This window comes from Magnolia sinica, chromosome 17 (genome assembly GCF_029962835.1).
Source record: "Magnolia sinica isolate HGM2019 chromosome 17, MsV1, whole genome shotgun sequence".
NCBI lineage: Eukaryota > Viridiplantae > Streptophyta > Magnoliopsida > Magnoliales > Magnoliaceae > Magnolia > Magnolia sinica.
Genome location: NC_080589.1, coordinates 72,857,203 through 72,881,845, shown reverse-complemented (window position 1 = coordinate 72,881,845; position 24,643 = coordinate 72,857,203). Strand labels below are relative to the sequence as shown.

The 24,643-nt window shown below is 38.9% G+C and overlaps 2 protein-coding genes across 8 annotated transcripts in view; one reads left to right on the top strand and one right to left on the bottom strand.

Moving 5' to 3' along the window:
• LOC131231571 (general transcription and DNA repair factor IIH subunit TFB2) overlaps nucleotides 1–15,538 on the top strand; it is a 30,804-nt gene extending 15,266 nt beyond the window's left edge. For 2 of the 6 annotated variants that reach the window (XM_058227812.1, XM_058227811.1), the window contains 5 exons: nucleotides 5,365–5,450; nucleotides 9,672–9,762; nucleotides 10,963–11,043; nucleotides 12,546–12,620; nucleotides 14,974–15,538. In XM_058227812.1, coding sequence (XP_058083795.1) covers nucleotides 5,365–5,450; nucleotides 9,672–9,762; nucleotides 10,963–11,043; nucleotides 12,546–12,620; nucleotides 14,974–15,108 — 468 coding nt within the window. In that variant the 3' untranslated portion in view covers nucleotides 15,109–15,538. Of the gene's footprint in view, nucleotides 1–5,364; nucleotides 5,451–9,671; nucleotides 9,763–10,768; nucleotides 10,846–10,962; nucleotides 11,044–12,545; nucleotides 12,621–14,973 lie in introns of those variants that run through there. The other 4 variants (XM_058227813.1, XM_058227815.1, XM_058227814.1 and 1 more) reach the window with 4 other exon arrangements.
• A 2,705-nt stretch (nucleotides 15,539–18,243) lies between these two features.
• LOC131231457 (sphingolipid delta(4)-desaturase DES1-like) lies at nucleotides 18,244–24,357 on the bottom strand. Of its 2 annotated transcripts, none has more exons than XM_058227648.1 (2): nucleotides 24,076–24,357; nucleotides 18,244–19,285 (listed from the first exon to the last, which is right to left on the bottom strand). In XM_058227648.1, exons 1-2 carry the CDS (start codon nucleotides 24,229–24,231, stop codon nucleotides 18,449–18,451), a joined length of 993 nt encoding a protein of 330 aa, XP_058083631.1. In that variant the 5' UTR covers nucleotides 24,232–24,357; the 3' UTR covers nucleotides 18,244–18,448. The 2 variants fall into 2 exon arrangements, with proteins under 2 accessions (XP_058083631.1, XP_058083632.1); XM_058227649.1 differs by lacking the exon at nucleotides 24,076–24,357 and adding an exon at nucleotides 20,462–20,608.
• Between the last annotated feature and the right edge of the window lie 286 nt (nucleotides 24,358–24,643).

Genomic DNA, 24,643 nt, shown 5'->3' with positions numbered 1-24,643 from the left:
TATTTGCTAGTATTTTTGACGACACAAGGAATTTTAAGTTGGGATTTCGTGTCGCATGAGTGCAATATTGATAATATCGGCCAATAATATTGATATTGCCAACACTGATTAGGAGTACATGAGTGTCTATATTATACATTTCAAAAAAGAAAAGAAAAAAACATGAGTGCCTAATTTATTCTTCAACTCTGAGCTAGGTTTAGGAAAAAAAAAAAAAGAAGAAAAAGAAGCATGTTATGTTGACCATTGATCCAATGGGGAGTTTATAGCATTAACATGCATGATGGGTTCAAGTTACTTAAGATTTTAATTCGTAAACAAGCATGTGGTCGCATCTCCCTAAGGAGGTTGTAGAAGGTCTTAAAGATTTAGGCTTATCAATCTCATTGGGAGCCCTTGTAAAATTCTAGTAAAGATTCTCGCTCCTCACTTAAGGAAGGACCTAGAAGGTGTCATAACTCCATCTCAATTCTCAAGGGGTGTTCATTTTCGGTAGATAGAGTCCCGATGGGGCTTTTGTTGTTCATAAATGCATCAACTCAAAAGTTTAGGGAAGGTTGGGCATGATATGTAAGCTATACCTAGAGAAGGTGTATGACTATGTGGATTTGGAGTTTGAGGGTTGGATGCAGGAATGTGCAGGATCGGCTTCTTTTATGATGCTTGTTAATGGTTCTACTAAGAGATTTTTCAGGGGAACAAGGGGCTTATGGAAGGTTGACCCTTTATCTTTCTTCTATTTGTAGTGGTTGTGGAAACTTTGAGTCAATGCCATTGAAAGCCAAACCTTTGTGTGGTGATCACATCTCTTAGAGTGATATTAGGCCTAAAGATCAATATTCGAAAAGGCGAAATGATGGGAATCTAGATGAACCAGCAGGAACTTGCTACGCTTATTATATTTGAACATGAAGTGGGAAGCCTCCCTTGAAGGAATATGTGGATGCCAAACCACCAACACACCTCTGGGATGCGGGTTGTAGACGAAGATATCTTTGGAGGGTGCATCACTCTCATAAACTTGGCTCTATGGAACATGCCTATATATTTTGTGTCGATGTTTAAGTGCCTAGTTGGGGTGATCAGGATATGGGAAAAATTACAAAGAGATCTTTTACAAAAAGAGGCAGCAAAAAAACATGAGTTTCACTCTCCTGAGTAGGCTGGGGTTTTCTAGTCCAAGAAATTAGGAGGGGCGGGTGTAAGATACCTCAAACACACCCTTGCTGTGCTCAGGAATGGCTATGGAGATTCATGATAGAAAAGGTGACTCTTTATGGAAGCGCATCATCTCGAGTATGGTTTTAGTAAGGGTGGATGATTACCAGAAGATCGTCTCTTTGCAGGGCTTCAAGGTTGTGGAAGGCGATCTGTGGCATCAAAGAAACTTTCGCAAGAATGGGAGTTTTAGGTGACAACTCATGCTTTTGGCTCTAGGAGTACGTTTGGTGCATCTCTCCTGCTCTCTGCCCTGCTTTCCCTCAACTATTCCATTTGGCAGTTGACAAAGGCATGGCGGTTGCCCAGGCATTCTATCAGGAAGGTGGACAAACTATGTGGTTCCCTCGCTTCAAAAGGGCCTTAATGTGGAATATGAGGAGCTTTTGCAACTATTGGATATTCCTAATTCTATTGCCTCCATAAAGGGGTAAGAGACTTGCTCTTGGACCCTAGAGAAGGACGGGTACTTCTCTATGAAGTCATTTTACTCCATGTTGACCATTGTGGCGAGAAATCAGGTGCTTGCCCCAACAGGCATTTGTTTAGAGGATTCCTGGGCCTCCTAGGTTGGTTGCTTTCCGTTGGCTAATGGGAAAGATAGTCTTTAACATAAATCATCTGTGCAGTAGGAATTTCATATGGCCAATGCTTGCATCATATATCTTTAGGCCGATGAATCAATGGGGGGTGCATCTATTCATGCATTGCAGCTTTTCTGCTAAGGTTTGGTGGGATTCTTCAACCACTTCATGCTTCTTTAGGTCATGCCAGAGAGGATCCAGTCCTATAATCCTTTGGAAAGGAGAATGTAGGGGAGAAAGGGAATGCTTCCTCATAGGTCTTTAGTTGATTTGGCAAGAAAGAAATGATCTGTCTTTTTGCGACTAGGCTGTCTCATGGGAAATCCTAAATGCCAAAAACAGAGCAATCTTTTGAGCATAAGGTTTCAAGTTGTTTTTGAACTGTAATAGGGATTCCTTTTATGTTTCTTGTTTCAAGTTGTTTTTGAACTGTAATAGGGATTCCTTTTATGTTTCTTGGGGCTTTGATCACCCCCTTTTTTTTTTTTTTTTTTTTTTTTTTTTTGCGGATGATTCCGCTTCATCACCACCTTTTTGTTTGGCTCTTGCCTCTTAGCTTTATTAATAAATTTTCTCCATTAAAGAAGTGCTTGCATCTTCCAGTTTCTTGCTGGAATGTATCAACTTTATCGCAATGAGAAATGGATCAAGGCACTTCATCCACAACAGTATGGCATTGGTATTTGTAATTGCCTAGGACTCTTAGGGAACAATTTGGAACCTATTGGACAAAACCTCTAAGAAGAACCTATTAGATGAAGAAAGCCTCATGTATTCTGGTGCCCCCTCTTCAACTAGTAATTTCTCGTCTAAAGATCTTTTTAGATCTATTGCTCTGGCTACAATTTCAAGCCCTTATTGCATGAAGGTTTGGTTGTTAGTGGCCCCACCTAGAGTGGAGGGCCTTAATGCAGGGGCATTTTCATACTGGGATTGAGTGGGGTTGCCTGTGGGATGCAGGGGCAGACTCGGGGTGGGTGACCCATGTGATTTGGGGCCCACGGGGGAGGTCTTGTATTCAAAACTCCTCACCAGGGGTGATTAATGCACATTTCACACTAGGGTCAAGTAGGGTAGCCCGTGGGATGCGGGGACACACTCGGGGTGGGCGGCCCATGTGATTTGGAGCCCACGAAAGGGGTTTAGCCAAGGTCCTAAAAACCCATGAGATGTGGAGCCTGGGCTATGAGATAAAGGGATGAATTCACCATACTCTAACAGTTCGAGCTTTTAGAGCAAGTGGTTAATTGTCCTGCATCAAATTGGTATCAGAGCGGGAGGTCTCGTGTTCGAGACTCCTCACCAGGGGGTGATTAGTGTAGAGGCATTTTCACACTGGGCTCGAGTGGGGTCGCTTGTGGGATGCAAGGGCACACTAGGGGTAGGTGACCCTTGTGATTTGGGGCCCACGGAGGAGGTCTCGTGTTCGAGACTCCTCACTAAGGGTGATTAATTGCATTTCACACCGGGCTCGAGTGGGGTAGCCCGTGAGATGCGGGGACACACTCGGGGTGGGCGGCCTATGTGATTTGGGGCCCACGAATGGGGTTCGGCCGAGATCCTAAACCCATAAGATCTGGGGCCTGGGCTATGAGATAAAGGGATTAATTTGCCACACTCTAACAGTTCGAGCTTTTAGAGCAAGTGGTTAATTGTCCTGCATCAGGCCTGGAGGCTTTCTGTTGGATGGTTGTCACTGACAAGGTCCTCACTGTCACTAACTTGAAGAAAAGGAACTGGGTAACCCCCCAAGATGTGTTTCCTCTGTCGGAAGGATGAAGAGTCGGTAGACCTTTTCTTTCTGCACTGCAGTTACACGAGGGAGAGATGGGCTTGCTTTATTCGCCTTTCCCAGATCGTACGGGTCATTCCTCCATTGGTTGTGGTGCTTTTTATTGGCTGGTCTGCTGGTTCTTCTTTTTTTTTTTTTGTCTCAAGAGGGAAAATTCCTTGGTGCATGTTACCTCATGCTATCATGTAGGGTATTTGGCAAGAACGTAATAGAAGAATCTTTGATGGTGTATCTTGTCCTTGGGAGTGCCTTTTTGAGACGATTATACCAATAATTGATTACTTGGGCGCTCAGCAAATGATTTCAGTGGGATCTCACATTCGGTGTTATTGAGGAAACGGTTAGAGACTATAAACTACTCTGGTAAGAAGCCCATCATAAGGACTGTGACAACTGCTGCCAAGTAACTGGTGGAAATTATCAGTAACCTGGGCTGTCTGACATCGGCAGGGTTGCTCGAGATGATCATGGCAACATAAAAGTCATTTTTCATGTCCTATCAGCTCTGGAGACTCTAACAGAGCAGAGCTTCTGGCAACCCTTGAGGGTATTAATCTGGCCCGGTCGTTGTTCTCAGGGCATCCTCTTGTGGAGGGGAACTCCAGAAATACCATATCTTGGGTTTCCGCATCCTGCAAAGCCCCTTGGAAGATATGATTCATGGTCAATGAGACCATCTTCAGAGCTCGTGATAGTTACACCCATTTTCATGTTTGAGAGAGGCAAATGATATTGCTGACTCTCTAGCCAAGGATGGTTTAAGTAACCAAGCCCTCTCTTGTTTAACTGCTATCCACAACCTTAGCGGATAGTGCTCTTTGTTCTTTTGTTTCCTTATTTTTAATAAGTTCAGTATTCTCTTAGAAAAGAAATTTGATATGGGAATCATTCCTGCTTCTCCAAGTGTTGAATCATTGAGCATGCTGGTTTAACACAATGCTGATATTCTGTGAAAATTAAAGTTTAATTACTTTTTTATGAAACTTGGACTAATGTGCAGTTTGTGGTGCAGGAATTTTCTCTCTTTTCCCCCCCTTAATTTTCTCTCTTCATCATATAGGCTTTTTATTGAATGACATTTTCTTCAAATTATGTTCTTTTGATTTACTCATGCTGGCTATATAGATCAAGAGTTCATTGGGTATTTGATTCTAGAATGTTTACTGAAAGTTCATTGATATTCCATTCTATTTAACATAGGATAACCATAGGATCCTGCTCATAAGAAAATCTACAGTTTTCTGACTGGCAGGATTATGTTATGTACGTAGGGGCCCTATGGCTTGGGATCTAGACCACCGAACTGGTGGGGGCCATTTTAGATGGGATATGCCGTTAAAAATCTCCCAGGTGGAAGATTTCAAACACTCTTGAAACTATTTTCCATTGATTGCACTTTTCAAAAAAAAAAGAAAAAAGAATCCATTGATTGCGGACCATTTCTGTGTTCTCTCATCAGTCGCCCATTTCGAGGACACAGGTCCAAGGGTATATCTCCCAATCTGGAAAATTTTCAAGGCAGCCCCTATTCATGGTGGGAACCATTAGGTCAATGGTTTGGATCATCCTACCGTGACCCGTCATACATGGAATGCTGCATATCAGTAAACTGTTATTTTGCTGATGTGTGCAGAACCCAATGATTCTTGTGTTGTGTGTTTTCTTTTTGTTCTGTTTTTAATGAACAACTATTCTTTTTTCCAGATTTTCAGAAACTGAGCATGTCTGCAATTTATTAAAGACTTCATCATATTATTATTTTTTTCACAGGGATTTGTAGTTGTGGAGACAAACTTTAGGTTGTATGCTTATTCATCATCTAAATTGCATTGTGAGATCTTACGCCTTTTTGCAAGGTATATGACAGCTTTTGAGATTGGTGTTGCCTTCCACTCACAGTTGGATCTGAGTCTGAGTTTATATAGGCACACATTGCATGAGTTTATTACCAATCTTTTTCTATTATTATTATTTTGAGTTATTACCAATCATCCTAAAGTTTGTTACCAATCCCGAAACAGAAAAAGAGAAGAAAAGAATGAAAAGGGCACACATTGTGTTGTTTGAAACTATGACATGAGACATGATAAGCTCATAAGAGTTTACTTTTGAAACAATTGAACATTATTGCATTGTTATGCTCCTTTAAATGGTTACTGGTTAGGCTTTGTTATTTGTCTAATTTTCTATTTATACACCCATTAAGATTGTATCAGATCATAAAATGTTAAGAGGGCCAGATTGCATTGATTTTCTTTCTTCCTATTGAGAAAGTTGTGGTAAATGGCAATATAAAAATGCTTTAAAATTTTGGCAAAATATGATATGGACAAATCAACCAATTCATTCCACTACATTTTTACCAATTTATGTCATTCCTGACATTTCCATGAATCATATGGAGCACCCATACTGATTGGAGATGGGAAGACATCAGTCCTATAATGTTATCTAAATTTCATTCTGTACCTTTACAATCCACGAGATAAAATTATGATTTATAAAGTCCATTAATGATAGAAAAGACTAAAATAAACTACACTCTTCCATTTCTTGCAAATTGTAGGATTCATATAGGTATGTTTGGATGCACTTTAAATTGCAGTTTGGATGCATTTGACCAGAATGTTACTCTAGAAATCATATATATATATATATATATATATATATAAATGAATGAAAAGAAATTTATTAACAAAAAAGAAATACAAGAAGCTCAACAACACAACAAAGAAAAGAAAACAAACAGAAATACCCCTTGTGGAGAAATAAGTGAGTTCCCAACTACTGTAGGCCTGCGCTACGGGTCAGCGTTGAGCCCATACTTTTTTCTGCATTGGTTATAGACAAGTTAACAAGGCATTTGCAAGAAGAGATCCCATAGTGTATGTTGTTTGTAGATGACATAGTTTTGATTGACAAGATGAGGGAGGGCGTAAACACAAAGCTAGATTTATGGAGAGGTCCTTTATAACCTAAAGGATTTAAAACTAGTCGGATTAAAACTAAGTATATGGAGTGCAATTTTAGTAACAATATGAGTGGGAAGAAGGAATTAGTTAAGATTGCTGAGCAAGAAGTTTCCCAAAATGACCACTTTCAATACGTTGGGTCAATAGTTCGCGAGAGTAAGAAGATTGGGGTGGAAGAAATGGAGATGTGCCTTTGGAGTTTGATTGTCGTGTACCGCTCAAACTTGAAAGGGAAATTTTATAGGATGGCTATAAGATCAGCCATGCTTTATGGAACAAAATGTTCGCCAGTTGAGGAACATGTTCATTGGATGAGTGTAGCTGAAATGGGGATGTTGAGATGGATGAATGGCAAGACGAGGAAGGTAGAATTAGAAATGAATGCGTTTGAGGGAATTTAAGAGTAGCACCAATAGCTAATAAGATGAGGGAAAGTGGACTTAGATGGTTTAGTCCTGTCCAATGGAAATGAAGAAATGTGCCAACTAGAAGTGAGCCGGTACAAGTCGAAGGCTCTAAAAGGGGAAGGGGAAAGCCCAAAAAAACGTCATTGTAGATGGTAAGAAAAGGCTTGATGAGCCATGGTCTAACTGAAGGCATGGCACTTGATAGAGTGGAATGGCAAAAAAAAAAGATTCATGTAGTCGACCCCAATTAGTTGGGATCAATGTTTTAAATATCGACGATATCGGCCTATATGTGCCACAATATATCTTATATCCCATATGTTCGATCCGGTGAGCATTTTCAATTTTCGATCCCTTTTTTTTTTGTTGAAATTATGTTAGTGTCAAATGATTATAAATCCATTGATTCTTCATGTTTTGCATGAAAAATCATGTAGTTGGTCTTTGATTTCGATATCCAGTGGTTCATCATGTTCTCCATGTTTTTTTTATTTTTTGAAATCTTCCTTCAACCAGTTGCCAATTGAACTAATTTCGAAGTATTTAGAGTATTTGATGAAATGATCATCACATACACTCTAATTTTAAAATTTGAGTGTAGGAGTAGGTAGTCTGATTTGGGGAAAATTGGGGAAATTCGAAATTTCCCCAATTTCTCCCAAATTGCTTTCAATGTTGCACTCCAAACATGAAACAAAGCATGTATGGGGGTTTATCTATTGATTTGTTAAGTCCTTGTCAATTTTTAGAAAGTAAAAAAATAAATTTAATTAAAAATTAAGAAAAAATGATTAAAATATTTAATTTTTTTGAAAATTCCCTTCAACCAGCTGTCAATTGAACTAATTTCGAACTATTTAGGAGTATTTGATGAAATGATCATCACATACACTCTAAATGTTATGCATTCAATTTCATATAGTTGCATTAGTTCAATTAGACAACACATAACTTAGGACCCTATACAAAGAAAACCTATTATTTGCACCTCTTTTTTGAGATGTTATGATTCAAAAGTGTGTATTAAGGTATTTTTTAACAATCCCTGAATTTTCATTAAAAAATTCACCATTTTCCCAATGTTTCCCCATGTTTCCCAAAAAGTGTGACAGATTACCCGATACAAACAATATATCTTGTGTGATAACTGATATGTATCTGTATCCCAAGGATGCGATACCGATATTTTGAACGTTGGTTGGGATAAGGCTTGGATGATGATGATGAAACACCCCTACCCCACCTACACACCAACTCTCTCCAATAGCGAGACTACAAAAGAAAAATAACTTAGTTATCCCTTTGTCTATATCCATGAGCAACAAACCTCCATGCAGAACACTAGGGCAATGAATCAGCTTTGGAGTTGTGTATACTTTTTGACAAGTAACAACAAATTCATTTAAGGAAAAAAAAAATAGAGACGCCATCCATTAAGTTATTTGAGAAATTATATTGTTTGGATAGCACAACAACATTCAACATTGACTTGAAATAAAATCTATGTAATTCATTAGAAGAAGAAAAAAAGGAGCATTGGCTTGAAATACTGTCTAGTGTTCCTAAGACACCATTTTCTGCTTTCCATTCCAATTAGAAACTAGAATTGCAATTTTGAAAAGTTGGGCAAGAGCCTGACCATGTTGTCAACTACTTAGGATTAGCCAATCAGAGTATCTCTTTAGAGGCATTGGCAATCAAATGTGAGATCCACATGATGGACAGTCCAAACACCACCTTGAGTAAATTAATGTGGACTGACCATTTCTTGGTCATTGATGGGGATTGTTTGGATTGTCAATCAAAGTGATTCTTGAGATGAATGGTCAATGAAAGGTGGTCCATCAAGCCTTCTTGGTAAGTTTATATGAACTGTCCATTTTTGTGGCCACTGGTATGATTGTTAGGATCTTCCAGTTCAAAGTGACTCTTTGAGACTTGAGAGCCACGGACAGCAAAAAGTTTTAGCCCACATGATGGACAATCTCGAAAAATATTCATATTATGTGATGTAGGTGAATATGGTCATTGATAGAGTGGAATGGCAGAACCGGGTTCACGTAACTGACCCAAATTAGTTGGGATAGGCAATGATGATATTATGTGATATATGGAAAATTACATTTGAAGTGGAACTGCCAAACGGCATGGAAACCAAATTGCAATTCAATGATATTTTAGCCAAAGAAAACTAAATGCAAGTCACTATCTGCTTTCAAATGCAAAGCTGACGAATACTATGAAACTCAAATACTTGTTGGCAGAGTTTTGCTTCCAACTGCTACTGTAAGGTCATTGCCATATATGATCGAAGCTGAATACTCAAACTGTTTTCCAAGATTTGATAGGCTTTTAATAGCATCGATGCTTGTCTGAACTTTTTGGTTGGTATCACATTACTTTCTTTCTTTCTTTTAATGGGTATCCTATTTCTTATTGAGTATGAACTGTGAGAAATACACAGTTCATTTGAAAAGAAAAACAGGATAAATGTTTACGATCTCTTATCAATAAAAATTGGTTCATTTACGCTGCATGAACTGTTTCAAGTGTCAAATTATGATCCCCTGTGATCTGTATAAGTTGTGAATTCAGAGTTTCAGTGAAGTTACGTTTGCTTAGATTTTTTTTTTATTTTTTTTTAATTAACATATTTGAAGTAGTTTATTAATTTCAAGCTAAATGTTGTTATATTTAGGGTAGAATATCAACTTCCAAACCTTATAGTTGGAGCTATAACAAAAGAAAGTTTGTATAATGCTTTTGAGAATGGCATTACGGCAGAGCAGGTATGAGTTACAAATTCTTGTGTTAACATGTTTTACTGGTGGATTGTGTTTTCAAAATCGAATTAAGCATCTTTTTATTTCATATGTGGGAGGATATTCCAACCTCCTACTCATTGCATATTTATGTGATGATCTAAGACATTGATTCTTCATAAGGCTCTGTAAATAGACCATAAACCAAAACTCACAATGATCAAACAATCCTAACCATATACAGAATTTCTTACAAATATAACTGATGGTGTTAGTGACTTGTGTGCACCATTTTTAAATGGTTAGAATGGTCCCATCACTGTAGCTCCTGAGTATCATTCATTCATTCATGGTCACCCGGGTGAATGAACAGTTGATTATCATAGACATGCCACATGTATAATGTAGAAACTAGAAAGTGGGAGGATGAAAATTTCCTCCTCCAGGGTGGACTGGGTCTCCTCTCTCCATATTTGCATGTATCTTATATATTTTGATCTGACACATACATGCATACCTGCAATTCGTTTTTTGAGTTGCTAAAACTGTGCATTATTTAAAGGATATGAGAAGGGTTTTAGGCTAAACTAAAGGGCATTTAGGTACTTTAATAAGGTGAAGCTGTCTCTACTCACTTTCTTTTGCAATGAGAAAGTATCACATACAGCTGCTGCGTTTGAACTTCACATACAGCCTTTATTTCCTGCCAGGCTGTCACATATATATGTATCCGATTCATGAAAAGGCTGAGTGACACCATGATGATCACATGGTGTGAAAATCAAGCCAATCCACTCATCAAGCGGAACACAATATAAAAATCAATGGCAAGTGTATGGCATGAGCCATTCTACTGGTGTGTCCCACATAATGAGTGGATTGGCTTGATTTTTGTATTGGGTGATAAATATGGCATGACGCACGTTCTGCACAGTTTGGATATTCTATACATTGAGAAACTTTGGTAGTAAAAGAATGGATGTATTTGAAAGTTAACATAGAACCACTGTATGTGATCATTTCTCTTTTACAGCCGCTTCTACCCTCTCTCCCACATTTTACAAACCGCTCTCTCCACGTGCATTGCAGTTGTTGTATCTACCAGTATTGGTAAATACAAGAAATTCACTTTGAAACAATTATGAGGAAATTATATCCTAAGAGCTGTTTTTACTTTTTAATCAGTTAATTAAATTGTTTTTTTTTTCTTCATGAAACTTTCTGCAGATAATTTCTTTTCTTCAGCAGAATGCACATCCTCGTGTTGCGGAGAGGACCCCTGCAGTACCAGAGAATGTTACAGATCAGGTGTTCTTTTCTCACTGAATAACACTGAACAAATCCATGCCTTAAAAACCAGACCAGACTGGACTGGCTTTCCTTTACTTGGTCCAACAACCAGCAAGCATGGCAGCCTGTGCTGAAAGCCATTTGGGTGTTGAACCGTCTCGCATGAATTTGTTTCAAAATGGAACACTTTAGGAGGCTTCCAATTTGTGAGAGACCAGAAGGTTTAACAAAGCTTGAAGAAAAAAACCAAGACCTCTTTGTTAAACTCCTATTATGAGTTTTTTGTTTTTTTTTTTTTTAAGTTTCCTTTGTGCATTTTTTATTATTATTGAGAAGGTCTCAAGTCCAACCAGTTTTTAACATCCACCCAATGAATAACTACTTAACTATCATGTTTGTGTGACATCCAACCTGTCCAATAAATTTTCTGCAACATGAGAATTCTCTTGCACAAAAAATCAGCCTCATCCACCCACCAGGTGGACCACACTTATATTTTGTTACTGATCAGAGGCTAGGAATTGTTTTTTATGGTGTGGTCCACTTGATGATCGGATGGGATGAGTTTTACACAAGGTGATTCTCATGATGGGTCAACCTATAAGAAGGGTTGGATGTCATACACATGATAGATAGGAAGTTATTGAGTGACGGTAACTTTTGGTCCAACTGGTTGGACTTGATACCTCTTTTTTACTTGAGTTTGATTTATTTTGAATTTTCCTTTTAAAAACGATATCTTAAGTCTAGAGAATTAATATCTACATCCACGTGCAACCATTTTTTTAAAATCATTTTGGGAATTGAAATAGCACACTTGTACCATTTTTATGGAATAGTGCATCAACGATGCATGCAAACCGATCAGGATGGTGTCCATAGTCGCTCCCTCAATCTATTACAAGAGAATGTTACCTGGACCATGTGCCAAGGTATTCCGTAATGGTAATGGTGGCCATAACGGCCACCATCGTTATCTTTACGATATGGGTTGTAATGGCCGTTACGGTCTCTTTTTTTATTGAAAGAAAAAACCCGAAAAAACCCATATCTTCCCCGTAACGTTGAAAAAAAATCTGAAAAACTTGTATTTGTCCCGTAACAGACCATTACGGGGTTGTTATGGCCTTTACAGGGGAGCGTAACGAGCCATTAACAGTGGTTACATGTCATTTTTTCCATAATAGCTGTTACAGCTGTTACAACCCCATAACATGTAACGGTTGCCACTGTTACCTTTACGTAACGGCCTTTACGACACAATGATGTGCCCTTTTTCCTAATGTTTGAAAGCATGGGCCTACTCAAAACTTGCTGATTTTATCCAAAGGGTAATGAAAGGTGGAATTTTTGAAAGAGTGCCTGGAGCCCAGCCAAAACTGAGTTGGCACATCAAGGTTCTGAATATATTAGGCAGTTGTTTAACTGAACCTTTTTTTGTGTATAACATTGTACAAATATGTGAAGTGCCCATCTCAATCACCATTGATTTGACGGGTTGAACCATATTCATCCTACAGATTAGGCTGTGGGAAACAGATCGAAATAGGGTCGATATTATTCCTTCGCATCTATATGAAGATTTCCCATCCAAGGTAAACACTGAGCCTATTCATATCAATATTAGTGAGCTTCCCTGTATCAATTATTAACCATATTTTGATAACTTGATTTCATGTCATTTTCTTGCTTTTAGGGGTGCAACTTGGGTAGGTTTTGGTTGGTTGAGGGGCAACCCGAGCCTGATCCAACCTCGAGAGGATCGAACTTGAACCCAACCCAAATTCCTCCATATTTAACCCTAAACCGACCCGACCCGACCCGACCCTACCCTACCCAACCCAAATCATCGTCAGCATCATCTAAGCCTTACCCCAATTAATTAGGGTTGGCTACATGAATCCCATTTTGCCATTCCACTCTATTAAGGGCTAGACCTTCAATTTGACAATAGGCCATCTAGTCTTTTCTTCCTACCTCCATCCATGTCCTTTGGGCCTCCCCCTTGCCCTTTTAGAGCCTTCAACTTGTACCAACTCACTTCTAACTAGTGTTGTTCTTCGTCTCCACTGCACATGACTAAACCATCTAAGTCTACTTTCCCTCGTTTTATTACTTATTGATACTGTTCCTCACTTCCCTCAAATGCGTGCATTTCTAATTCTATCTTTCCTTGTCTTGCCACTTGTCCATCTCCACATGCTTATTTTAGCTACACTAATCCTATAGACATGTTTTGCTTTATTTGCCCAACATTTTGTCTCATAAAGCATGGCTGTTCTTATAGCCATCCTATAAAATTTCGCTTTCAGTTTTGAGTGGTACATGACAATCACATATAATTCTGGAGACACGTCTCGGTTTCTTCCACTGAGCTTGAATTCTATGGGCAACCTCCTTTTCAATCTCTCCACTCTCAGCAAGTATTGACCCAAGGTATCGAAAGTTGTCATTTTGGACTTCTTGGTCAGCAATCTTAACTAAATCCTCGTTTTCACTCGTATTATTACTAAAATTGCATTCCATATGCACTGTTTTAGTCCGACTAATTTTATATCCTTTGGATTCTAAAGCATTCCTTCATAGATCTAGCTTTGTGTTTACACCCTCCCTCATCTTGTCAATGAAAACTATGCCATCTACAAACAACATACACCATAGATCTCCTTTTGCAAATGCCTTGTTTACTCATCGATAACTATTACGAAAAGGTACGGCCTCAATTCCGACCCCTAATACAACAATTGGGAACTCACTTGTTTCTCCACTAGGGGTCCTACATATCCTTAATCATGTCAATTTATCCTCTTTAAACTTCTTTCTTTCCCAACACCCACCGGATTAACTATCTACAACCCTATCGTATGCTTTCTACGAACCAGTAAAAGACCATGTGGAGATCCTTTCTACTCTCCCTATATTTCTCCATTAATTGTCTGAGTAGGAAAATAACTTCAATGGAAAACATTGTCTGATACATTCATCTCATGCCTTAGTCTTTGTTCAATCACTCTCTCCAAAAGTTTCATAGCATGTCTCATAAGTTCAATTCCATGATAGTTAGTGCAACTCAGTATGTCTACTTTGTTCTTGTAAATAGGTACCATGGTACTTTTCCTCCATTCATCTGGCATTTTCTTCGATTGTATAATATTGTTGAACAACTTTATCAACCAAAATAATGTAATATCTGCCATACACTTTCAAATTTCTATTGGTATGCCGTCTGGTCCAAGGGCTTTTCCTGTTTTCATCTTTTTCAAAACTTCTTTCACTTTAGATATCCTAATCCTACAAAAGCATTTATGGTACTTAACGTCATTTGAATTTATGGTTCCTTCTATCCTTATGCTCTCAAAGTGGTTGTCATTTAAAAAGTTCTAAAAATAGTTTCTCCATCTTTTATTGATCTCATTGTCTTTTATTAGTACCCTCTAGTTATTGCTTTTAATGCATCTAATATGATCTAGGTTCCTATCCTTCTTTTCTCTATTTTTTGCAAGTTCAAAGACGTCTTTCTTACCTTCTCTTGTTACCAATCTATTATAAAGATCATCATAAGGCTTACGTTTAGCCTCGCTACTCTCTTAGCAGTGACATTTCTATGTTGTTCAAAATTTTCATCATCTCTAGTCCTCCTTTATCCGGGCTTGGGACCTGTGATGAGAGCACAAGACATAATACAATCAAGCACTATCTAATATTCTAGTACATAGGTTGATTACAATCAACCCCGACCCTACCCAAATACATGTGATTATTCCTAACCCAACCAGAATTTGCTTAACCTAAAACCCAACACAATTTCAAATCAGGTTGATGCTTTCCAACCCTAATCTAATGCTAGGACCTTGACAAACCTACCAACCCCAACCCGAACTCAGGTTGCCCTTTCTTGGTTTAGAGAACTTGCTCAATGCAGTTCTGAGCTTTTTTTTCCTCTCACAGGAGGTTTTTGAAGCTGCCTCTGACTTTGCAAGGGAAGTCAGTGGGTTGCTGTGGGAAGACACAAAGAACATGCGACTGATAGTCCGTGGAGAACTGCACCAAGACATGCGTGACTTCCTCCGCCGTCAGAAATGATATATAAGCAACTTCCTCCGCTGTCAGAAATGATATATAAGAAAATGCCATGGTAGAAAAGAAATGCAACCACTTGCATCAGTCTTCATCCACTAGGTGCTTGCATGAAATTTGGGCGGGGCTCTTATCAGTTTCAGCGGTGCATATGAAAAGCAATAGCAAGAAACTTCCAAATCCAAGTCCACAGATGAATTTTTTTCCCAAGGATCAAGAAGTGACTGAAACCAACATGAATGCAAAAAATCCAATACAGGCAACGAAATGAAGAAAATAAAATGTTTCACGAGTTCTAATGCTTTTTGTATGCAACGTGGACTCGAAACTATTACAATCAGTCTGTAGTAATGCAGATTAGCAAGTTTGTATTGCCTCATCAAATAGTAATTATGATAATTCTTATGATTTCGAATAAATTCACTTAGTTCAGTAATCAGCTGTGTATGATGCCAATGGGTTGTTATTTAATATGGGGTTTTTCCATATAAATGTCTTTCTTTTAGTGTATTTTCTAAAAACCTCCAACTTTAGAAGTTTCTATAAATAAATGCCAAACTTTTAGGCTGCTAGTCAAGAATGTCTACTCCATTAGAAATCCATAAATATTGTGCTTTGGAAATGACCAAAAAGCCCATAGTTAATAAGTTATAGGTAACCTAGCTAGCTAATCCATCCAGCTGCCCATTCACCATGCAATCCAACTCATTCATTTGCTTATTCACACGAGGATGAAGGGAGGACACAGATCATCCTCATCCAAAACTTCAAGTGCTCAACAGTGGGCATCAAATCCCCAATATATCTTCTTGCATGGCCTACTTGAGTTCTGAATATGCCTGATTTTATTTATTTTTGGCTTGTGTCCAAAAATGCATTCGAAAACAGATGGACACTGGATATCATAGAAACATCATGGTGGGCCATGCCATCTCAATGGCCAAAGCATAAGACACATAGGGCAAAAATGGCCTTTTATATGAAAATAATCTTTTCAGTTGATCACGTCCCTTTTGATTAACTCTCAGCAAATTAACTTTTAAAGTAAGCCAGTTTGAGAGAAAACTTAAGGATGGGCATTTATATGGAAAAACCCCTTGTATTATTGATTTATTTATTTTTAATGGTAGTCTTGGAAGGGCTGGTTGTTACTGTTCTTGAGTGAAATGAACTAGAGAGTGGAAGGTGAAACATTTGCCTGTCACTCGGACTTGCACTCACTGTTTTCTCATATGCTTTTATAGGGTTGATAATGGTCCAGGCTAGACCTAAGCCATGGCCTTAGCCTGGCCTATACCCTAATTGAGCCTTGGCCCATGTGAAAGAATCATCAAAGTTTAGAAATAGTCCAAATAAGATTTTTTATTTTAAATTTTTTTAAAAAAAATTTATTTTTGGGGTATATCCCCTCCATCCATTGTTTTAAGACTCGAATTCAGATATCTTGAGTCTAAAAACCATCCCTCCACCCACTAATCCCCCATTATATAAATGGTTTTGGTCGTAGAAACATGACCCCGAATCCAGTACGATTGATAGAAAACCGTAACAGGTGTCCTTAAATCATCCATTTCTTTTCATGACAGGCCTGGAATTCAAGACCAAGCCCTGGCCCATTGCCACCCCTATGCTTCTTGGCATATTCATTAGGCATAAAAGCCATTGGTGTTTATTATCGTGCTGGCAATTCATGCCTGTGGGCTTCCCCACGACAGGGATCGAATCTTGGCTGGGCCATGTTGGGCCAGACAGGTCCCTATTCATTAACGGGCCTTAACCATACCACTACTTACAATTCATTTCATTTGCTTTCGATGCAACATTAATTTTACAGAATAACTGGAACGGGTCACCTTTGAATGATCTGAGGTGTTGATCTGGTGGGTCCTATTGTTGGAGCAGTGGTCCTGTATCTTCCCTATTAGATGGACCTGATCATCCAACTGGGGATTTTCAAATGGACAATTACAGTATTTAGGTCCCCCCATCATGGATAGAGTATATCCTAAAAATCTCCACAATAGGATAATCCCAATTCTTTAATCAGTGTATGTTGGCATACAGATGTATGGTTAAAAATAAACAAAGATGGCAATGGCCCCCTACTGCCTAGATAATTGAAATTTTCAAGGAGGTGCTTTTCCAGTGGGGCAATTATCAAAATGGCCTCATCTATTTTTCTTTAGCAGCAGCGAAGTTGAGAATTGTGGGATGGTCTATGTATAACATCCAACTCATCCAACATATGCAAACATCACGGTGATCACAAGAACAAAATATCTGGCCAGTCAAATCATCAGATGGGCCACGCTTGAATTTGGATGTTTTGGACCGGTGGATTTTTATTTTTTTGGGCCTACCTTACAATTGCACCAGCTATATTTTCCACTCATCTGATCATCTTGTTGGGGTGCATCTATTGGACAGTTTGGAAATTAAAAGAGGGCATTTACATAATTTCTCCCCTTAAAAAGCATCATCCTGGAATTTTGGTTATTCTTGGCACTATTTGGTAAAATCAGAACCGCTGAAGAATTTTTGCTATAAAAATCCCTAAAAATAAAATAAAACAGCAATGGTCCACATTCAATGCTATAAACAATAAGGCCTAAGTCCAGCATCTACCAATTAAAGAAGGGGCCCACCACAGCAGCTGTTTGGGTTCCGTGAATGCTTTTTTGTAGTGTCAAAAGGCATCCAAGAGCAGCACAATCACATTTCTGCAAATGCATTAGCAGACAAACAAAGATACAAAAGGGAGGGAGAAAGAAGATAAGAGGTGCACTCCAGGGGTACTGGGTAGATGTGGGACCCAAGTGGTGTGTGCATCACATCCAACCCGTCCATCGGATGCGTCCCCTCAGGTTACTCTGAGTACATGAAAGTCGGTTTCATCCAAAACTCCATGGAGGCATAGCACAGTGAACAAGGAGAGAGGTAGTCGTTGGCCCACATGAGTTTTTGGGTTATGGGGGTAATGTGAGGCAATGCATCTAACAGACAGGTTGGATGCATCACGCCGGCCACACTTCCGCTCGGTACCACCATAGCATATGGTGGTTATCGGTGCCACCGGACCACACCCTTGAAGAGAAGCTAGAAATTCAAATCCATTTCTAAACAAGTCTTTGACAATATGCATTTCAAAATAATTGCATCAGAAGAAAGAGCCAAAAATCAATATATAAAAAATTCAAAAACATATCCTCAGCCTTCATATCATAGGGCTCAAAAAGAACCCTAAACCATAAAGAATATTACAACAATGGAGACCCAAAAATAAGGGAATTGTATTAGGCCTAAATGAAGAAAAAAAACAAAGACCAACATAGGATGAAAGCACCATCTATTCATCCTTCTTCGTGGCGCCACTCTTAGAGGCCTTCCTCTTCATTCGGCTGAAGGGCCCCACAGTGCGGTCCATGATATACATGTAGATCACCTGACTCCATGCCTGATACGACTTGAAATCCTTATAGTACTCGGGAGCAATCTCCTTCACCTTGTAGAGCTTGCTGCCCGGGATCCTCGGAAAGTCGTGGTGCTCGTTGTGGTAACCCACACTCCACGTCATAAGATTAAGCGGCCCATAGTATGAATACGTCTCCTGATCGGGATGGAAGATGTAATGCTCAGAGATGAAGTGGCCTGCCATTGGATGCATCCCACCCCCAACAAACGTTGAAAGGATCAGGTAAGCAAAGGACTTCCAACCCCAGAAGTAGACCATGGCCGCATCAAGAGAGAGCTGAATAACTAGATTGGTGAATTCCCATAAGCCAGGAGGCTTGGGGTTGAGGAAAAGAGGACGGAGAGCGTAAAAGAAGAGTTGGAAGATGACCCATATGGATTTTGCAATTGTGTTGGTGACCACGTTGGCCTCGGCATGGCTCGGGATGTCCATGTCAATGCCATCGACGCCTTGGAAGCGGTGGTGCTCCAAGTGGTATTTTTGGAAGGTGACGGACATGGGGACGCCGACGGGGAGGTTGGCGAAGATTCCTAACCAGCGGTTATAGACGGGGGTCGAGAAGGCAAGGTTGTGGCTGAGCTCATGGATGGCTAGAAAGAGGTTGTGGTTGAGGAAAGAGCCGAAGAAGTAGGCGACCATTAGGATCTTCAGCCAGCCAGCATCATAGAGACAAGTCGCAGTCCATAGCTGAAGCAAGACTACTACAGTAATCTGCACCAGAGACCATCAACATCATTAAGGTGAAGTAAACAAAGAAATGCTAAGGAGATTTGAACAGGTGAAGTAAACAAAGAAATGCTAAGGAGATTTGAACAGCAGATGTCGCAGAACATCTCCATTGGCAATGGTACGACTGTAAGCTACAGCTGGTAATGGGCAGATGTGGGGCCTACGTGATGCTTGAACAAAATCCAACCTGTCCATCATATGCTTCTACAGATGTTACCTCAGGTACCTAAGGAAAGGCCGATAAGTGAATCAGTTGGCCACACCACAGGAAACAAGTTGGGAAGGAATGTCCACCCTTGATTTGCATGGACTGACCTTGCTGTATATATGAGATCGAGGCCATTCTGCTCTTCATCTGATATGGATGAAGGATCAGGCCAAAAATCAGGCAGATTTTATATTCATATGGGCCCCAGCATAAATCAAGGATCGGCATCCCCTCTCACATTGTTCCCTGTTCTGTGGTCGACTTGAATGTTGGATCAGGCTGCTGATGTTTGACACCTGTGGTAACAAGTGATGCATCTGACAGACAGGCTCGAGAACACCCCGATGGCATGCATGTGCAAGAACTGCTCGTGCACATGCATGTGGTAAGTATGCGATGGCCCAACAATCATGCCGGGCACATCCATATGTTGAATGTGGAATGTTAGTCATTTACTTTTGACCATCCATTTTCCTCATGAACATGGCCTACCTCCAGCTTCTTTTTCCTGTCTTTGCCAGGACATGTTCATGGTGGGCACTGCCTAATGAATGGTCCAGACGGCACATGTGCCATGTAAATATAATGACAAAATAAAAGGAAGAAACATAAGAAAATGAAAAGACAGCTTCTGTCTCCAATATAACACTAGAAATTTCATAATTTCATCTTCTTTTGTTGTTTGTTTCGTCGAGGAAGCAGGCCCACCCAACTTTCACAAACTGAGAGCCACATGGATGGAACTTTCATGATATTCATTCCATCCATTAGGTAAACTACCTTATGTTAACAGTAGAACCCAAAAATAAATCACGATAATCCAGAACTCAGGTAGTCCACAGCATAGGAAATAGTTGGAATGGAACACCCACCATTCATATGATGTGCTTAATTAGAATGAAAGAATTAACCCAAAATTCAACGTATTCCAAATCTCAGGTGGACAATACCATGTGAAATTAGAGGTTTTATATATAATTTCTTTTGACCATCCATTTTCCTCATGCCCATGGCCCGCCTCCAGCTTTTCTCCCCGTCTTTTGGCAGGACAGATTCATGGTCGGCACCATCCGAATGGTCTAGATGGCACACACCCGTGCCGTGTAAATATCGTGACAAAATAAAAGAAGTCATAAAAAATGTCAAGACAGGTAACAAATCAGATACAGCTGTCTCCAATATAATAGGAGTTGAGTTTCTGGGATCAAGAACAGAGAGAGAGAGAGAGCTGTCATTATTTTAGGAAGAAAAGGAGATGTAGACATCAACCCAAAGGAAAGGCTAGCTTTTTCAACCAACCTCAAAAAATGCAGACCACAACTATATTTCTGCCAGCTTTAGAACAATCATGACAAGGCATTTAAGAGTGAAGTAGCTTTTGAACAAAAGGGAAAGGTTTAAGATAATCAAATATGAAAAGAGGCCAAATATGGAACAAATTTGGACCATTTACTGAGCGGTTGTATCCCTAAAACGCATACAATCGGTGCACCCATTTATCAATCTGTGGACCAATGTAGGCCACCTCACTGATGAGCCAATGCTTGCATTGGGAGTTTCTAATCTTTCCATAGACTTCTTTCTAGAATTGTTTCTTCCCCCAATCTTTCCTCCAAGCTATTTCCAAAATGCGAATTTGGTGATGGATCACATAGTTACAGACTTACAGGAACAGGATTCATGTAGCGGACCCCAACTAACTGGGATAAGGCTTAGATGATGACGATGATCACATAGTAACAGATTCCAATCATTGCAATTTTTAGGCTACTGATCATCCAAAAGATGGCCATTGATTAGAAGGTCAGGATCCACTGGCATGTATGTCGATATAGTGATTTGTACGGACAATACCTTGTTTTTGCCGCAGATCCGTGTACTAAAAGAGAAACCCAGAGGGGATACTGAAATGGTTTTTTTTAAAAAAATCAAATGGAGAAATGCCCACATGGGAATCAGTACGTGAATGGAATAAACAAATAAAAAAATACTAAGATCCTCTTCGGTAGATGCCTAAAAATGAGTTTATCTCATTCTAGCTAACAGTAATTTTTTATTAGATCCATGAACTTAAAGAGAAACCCACATTAGATACAAATGATTAATAAAATTAAATCAAATGGAGAAAAACCCACATGGGTATCGGTTCCTTAATGGAACAATACAATACTCAGGCCCTATTTAGCAGACAACTAAAATGAGTTGATCGCACTTTAGTTACAATAATTATTTATTAGAGATCTTGATCTCTCATAAATAATTATTGCTAACATGAAATCCAAATGAAAATTTACAAAATTCAATTTAGGGTGTGTTTGATTTTTCAAATCTCCCCCCTAAATACCCGTTTATTTATCAGCTTTCCCAATGTGATGTCGACAGGCATACTTTTTGAATGTATTTGGTCTATAAACCTGAGGCGGGAAACGTAAATAGTGTGGGGGCCACTGTGATGTACACAACTTAACCACACTGTCCATCCCTTCCGCCAGCTCATTTTGGGGCATGAGCCAAAAAATGAGGCTGATCCATGGTCCATGGACCACACCATAGGCAACAGTGGGAATTGAATGCCTATCACTGAAAACTTTTAGGGGGGCCCCGAAGTTTTGGATGAAGCTGATATTTGTGACCTCATGAACAGGTTAGATGACAAACAAACATCAATGTGAGCCCTAGGAAGGACCAGCTTTCAATGGTGGATGTCTTTAGGACCACTATTTCCTGTGGTGTGGTCCACATGAGCTTCGGATCTGCGTCATTTTTTGGCTCATGCCCTGAAATGTTCTGATATAAAATGGATGATGGATGGCGTAGATAAGTTGCAGACATCATGGTGGGGCCCAGAAATTTAAGTCAGCCCTTTCGGGATGGATTTTCAATAAGGAAATACTCACCAATTTCCATCTCTTGGCAAACATAGGTCAGAAGTAATAATGACCTGTCTGTGTGTGTTTACAAAAGGATTCTAAAAATCAAACACCTCTAAAATTCAGACCAATGTGAAAAACATCCAAAATGGGGTATTGATCAAAATGGATGCAGAATCAGAGATCCAATGTAACTAGACAGTACTGCAGATTTACAGTAAAAGAGGAAAATCCAATATGACAAACCTAAGAAAATTTCAAATGGATATGAATGGAACCGAAATCCAAAAATAATGTTTTTGGCAGATTAACTGCACAAGATGGAAAAACCAAATGAAGATTTGGAAGGGGAAAAAATCAAATTTAAACAAATGCAAGAAGATCCTAATCAGCATCAAGGAAAATGAAATCCAAATAAAAAGACTCAAAAAAGTGTAAAAATCTCAATTGGGTATCGATCAAAACAAAATCCATAAACTGCAAAAAACAGAAACTTTCCTGCAGATTTATAGCAAATGGCTTAATAACAGACGAATATATTATTTAAAAAAACAAGAAAAAGAAAAAGAAACTTCAACAAAAGCTACAAGATCGCAAATATTTAATGTGTATAGGCAATGAAAATCCTAAGACAAGAAAGTCAACTTCTTGGCAGATTTTGCAAAAACATTAAAACTTAAACGAAGATTCGAAACAAAAATATCAAAATTTATAATAAAATTTTTTTTTTTTTTTTTTTAAAAAGTGAGAAAACCGAAATGGATAATCAATGAAACTGGATTCTTCAGAACATTACACCAAACAGAAAAACCCCAAATAAAAATCCATTTCAAACTAACCATATTAGACAACCAATTAAGACCCACCTTACATTCAACAGACATCACCACAAAAAGATAAATAAATAAATAATCCTTTAAAATAAAATAAAAAACAATTCTTCAGAACATTTATATCAAAGAGAAAAAAAAAAAAAAAACAATTCAAAATCTAATTGAAACAAAGCATATTAGATAAAACCAATAAAAACCCACATTACATTCAACAGATCTCCACCACAAATTTCAAAAAAAAAATAAAAATAAAAATAAAAAATAAATCGAGTTTTCAACATTTACACCAAAGGGAAAACCCCAAATAAAAATCCAATTCAAACTAACCATATTAGACAAAACCAATCAAGAGCCACATTACATTCAAAAGACATCTCCACAAAATAATAATAAATAAATAAAGGAAAAGAAATCCAAAAAAAATCAATTCTTCAGAACATTTACACTAAAGAGAAAAAAAAAAACAAAAGAATTCAAACTAAGCATGTTAGACAAATCACTCAAGACCCACATTGCATTCAACAGATCTCCACTATAATAAAAAAAACTCGATTTTTCAACATTTACCCCAAAGGGAAAAACCCAAATACGTATCCAATTCAAACTAACTATATTAGACAAAACCAATCAAGACCCACATTACATTCAACAGATATCTCAACGAAAAAATCCAAAAAAAAAAAACACGATTCCATGAACATTTCCGCAAACAGAAGAAACCGAAATCAAAATCTAATTCGAGAAATATATTATATTACAAAAAACAAAAGAGGAAATAAATACATTGAGAGAGAGAGAGAGAGAGAGAGAGAGAGAGAGAGAGAGCGAGAGAGAGAGAGAGCGAGATTTTCGTTCAAGAACCTTGAGAAAAGCCCATGGGTCAGGACCAAAGAGCTCTTTGATTTGAGGGTATTGAGAGAGAATCTTCCTCCTCCTTGAAGCATGTGGTTCGTCCGTGTATGACCAGAAGAAATCGCTTGCCATCACACCTTCCTCTCCTTCCCCATTTCCTCCCATCTCTCTCTTCTCTCTCGCAAATGAGTAAACGAACGGTCCGTTCGATGACTGTTTCGTTTATAAAGCCGTTGAATCACCGGTGAAGATTGAACGAATAAAATATTTTAATTTTAGAAATAAAATGGTTATCCCTCCTTTGGATGCGGAATCCCACCCGCGTGTGAGGGTTAGAAGAACATCCCCTGCACTCCGTGGGGCCCACCGTAATGTCCGGCCAGTAAGCTGATTTCATGGTGACCCCAACACTATGGATAATGTGGGACCCACCGTGATGTATATGCTTTATCCACTCCGTCCATCCGTTTTTCCTGCTAATTTTGATGCATGAGCCCAAAATTGAAGTATATCCAGAACTCAGGTGGACCACACCATAGAAAACAGTGGGGATAGTCAAATCCACCGTTGAAACTTT

Excerpts from the sequence above, each read along its gene's own strand:
- LOC131231457 (XM_058227648.1), bottom strand. The coding sequence starts at position 24,231 with ATGGGAGGAAATGGGGAAGGAGAGGAAGGTGTGATGGCAAGCGATTTC. Across the intron at positions 19,286-24,075 it reads ACCCATGGGCTTTTCTCAAG|ATTACTGTAGTAGTCTTGCT; the intron begins GTTCTTGAACGA and ends TCTCTGGTGCAG.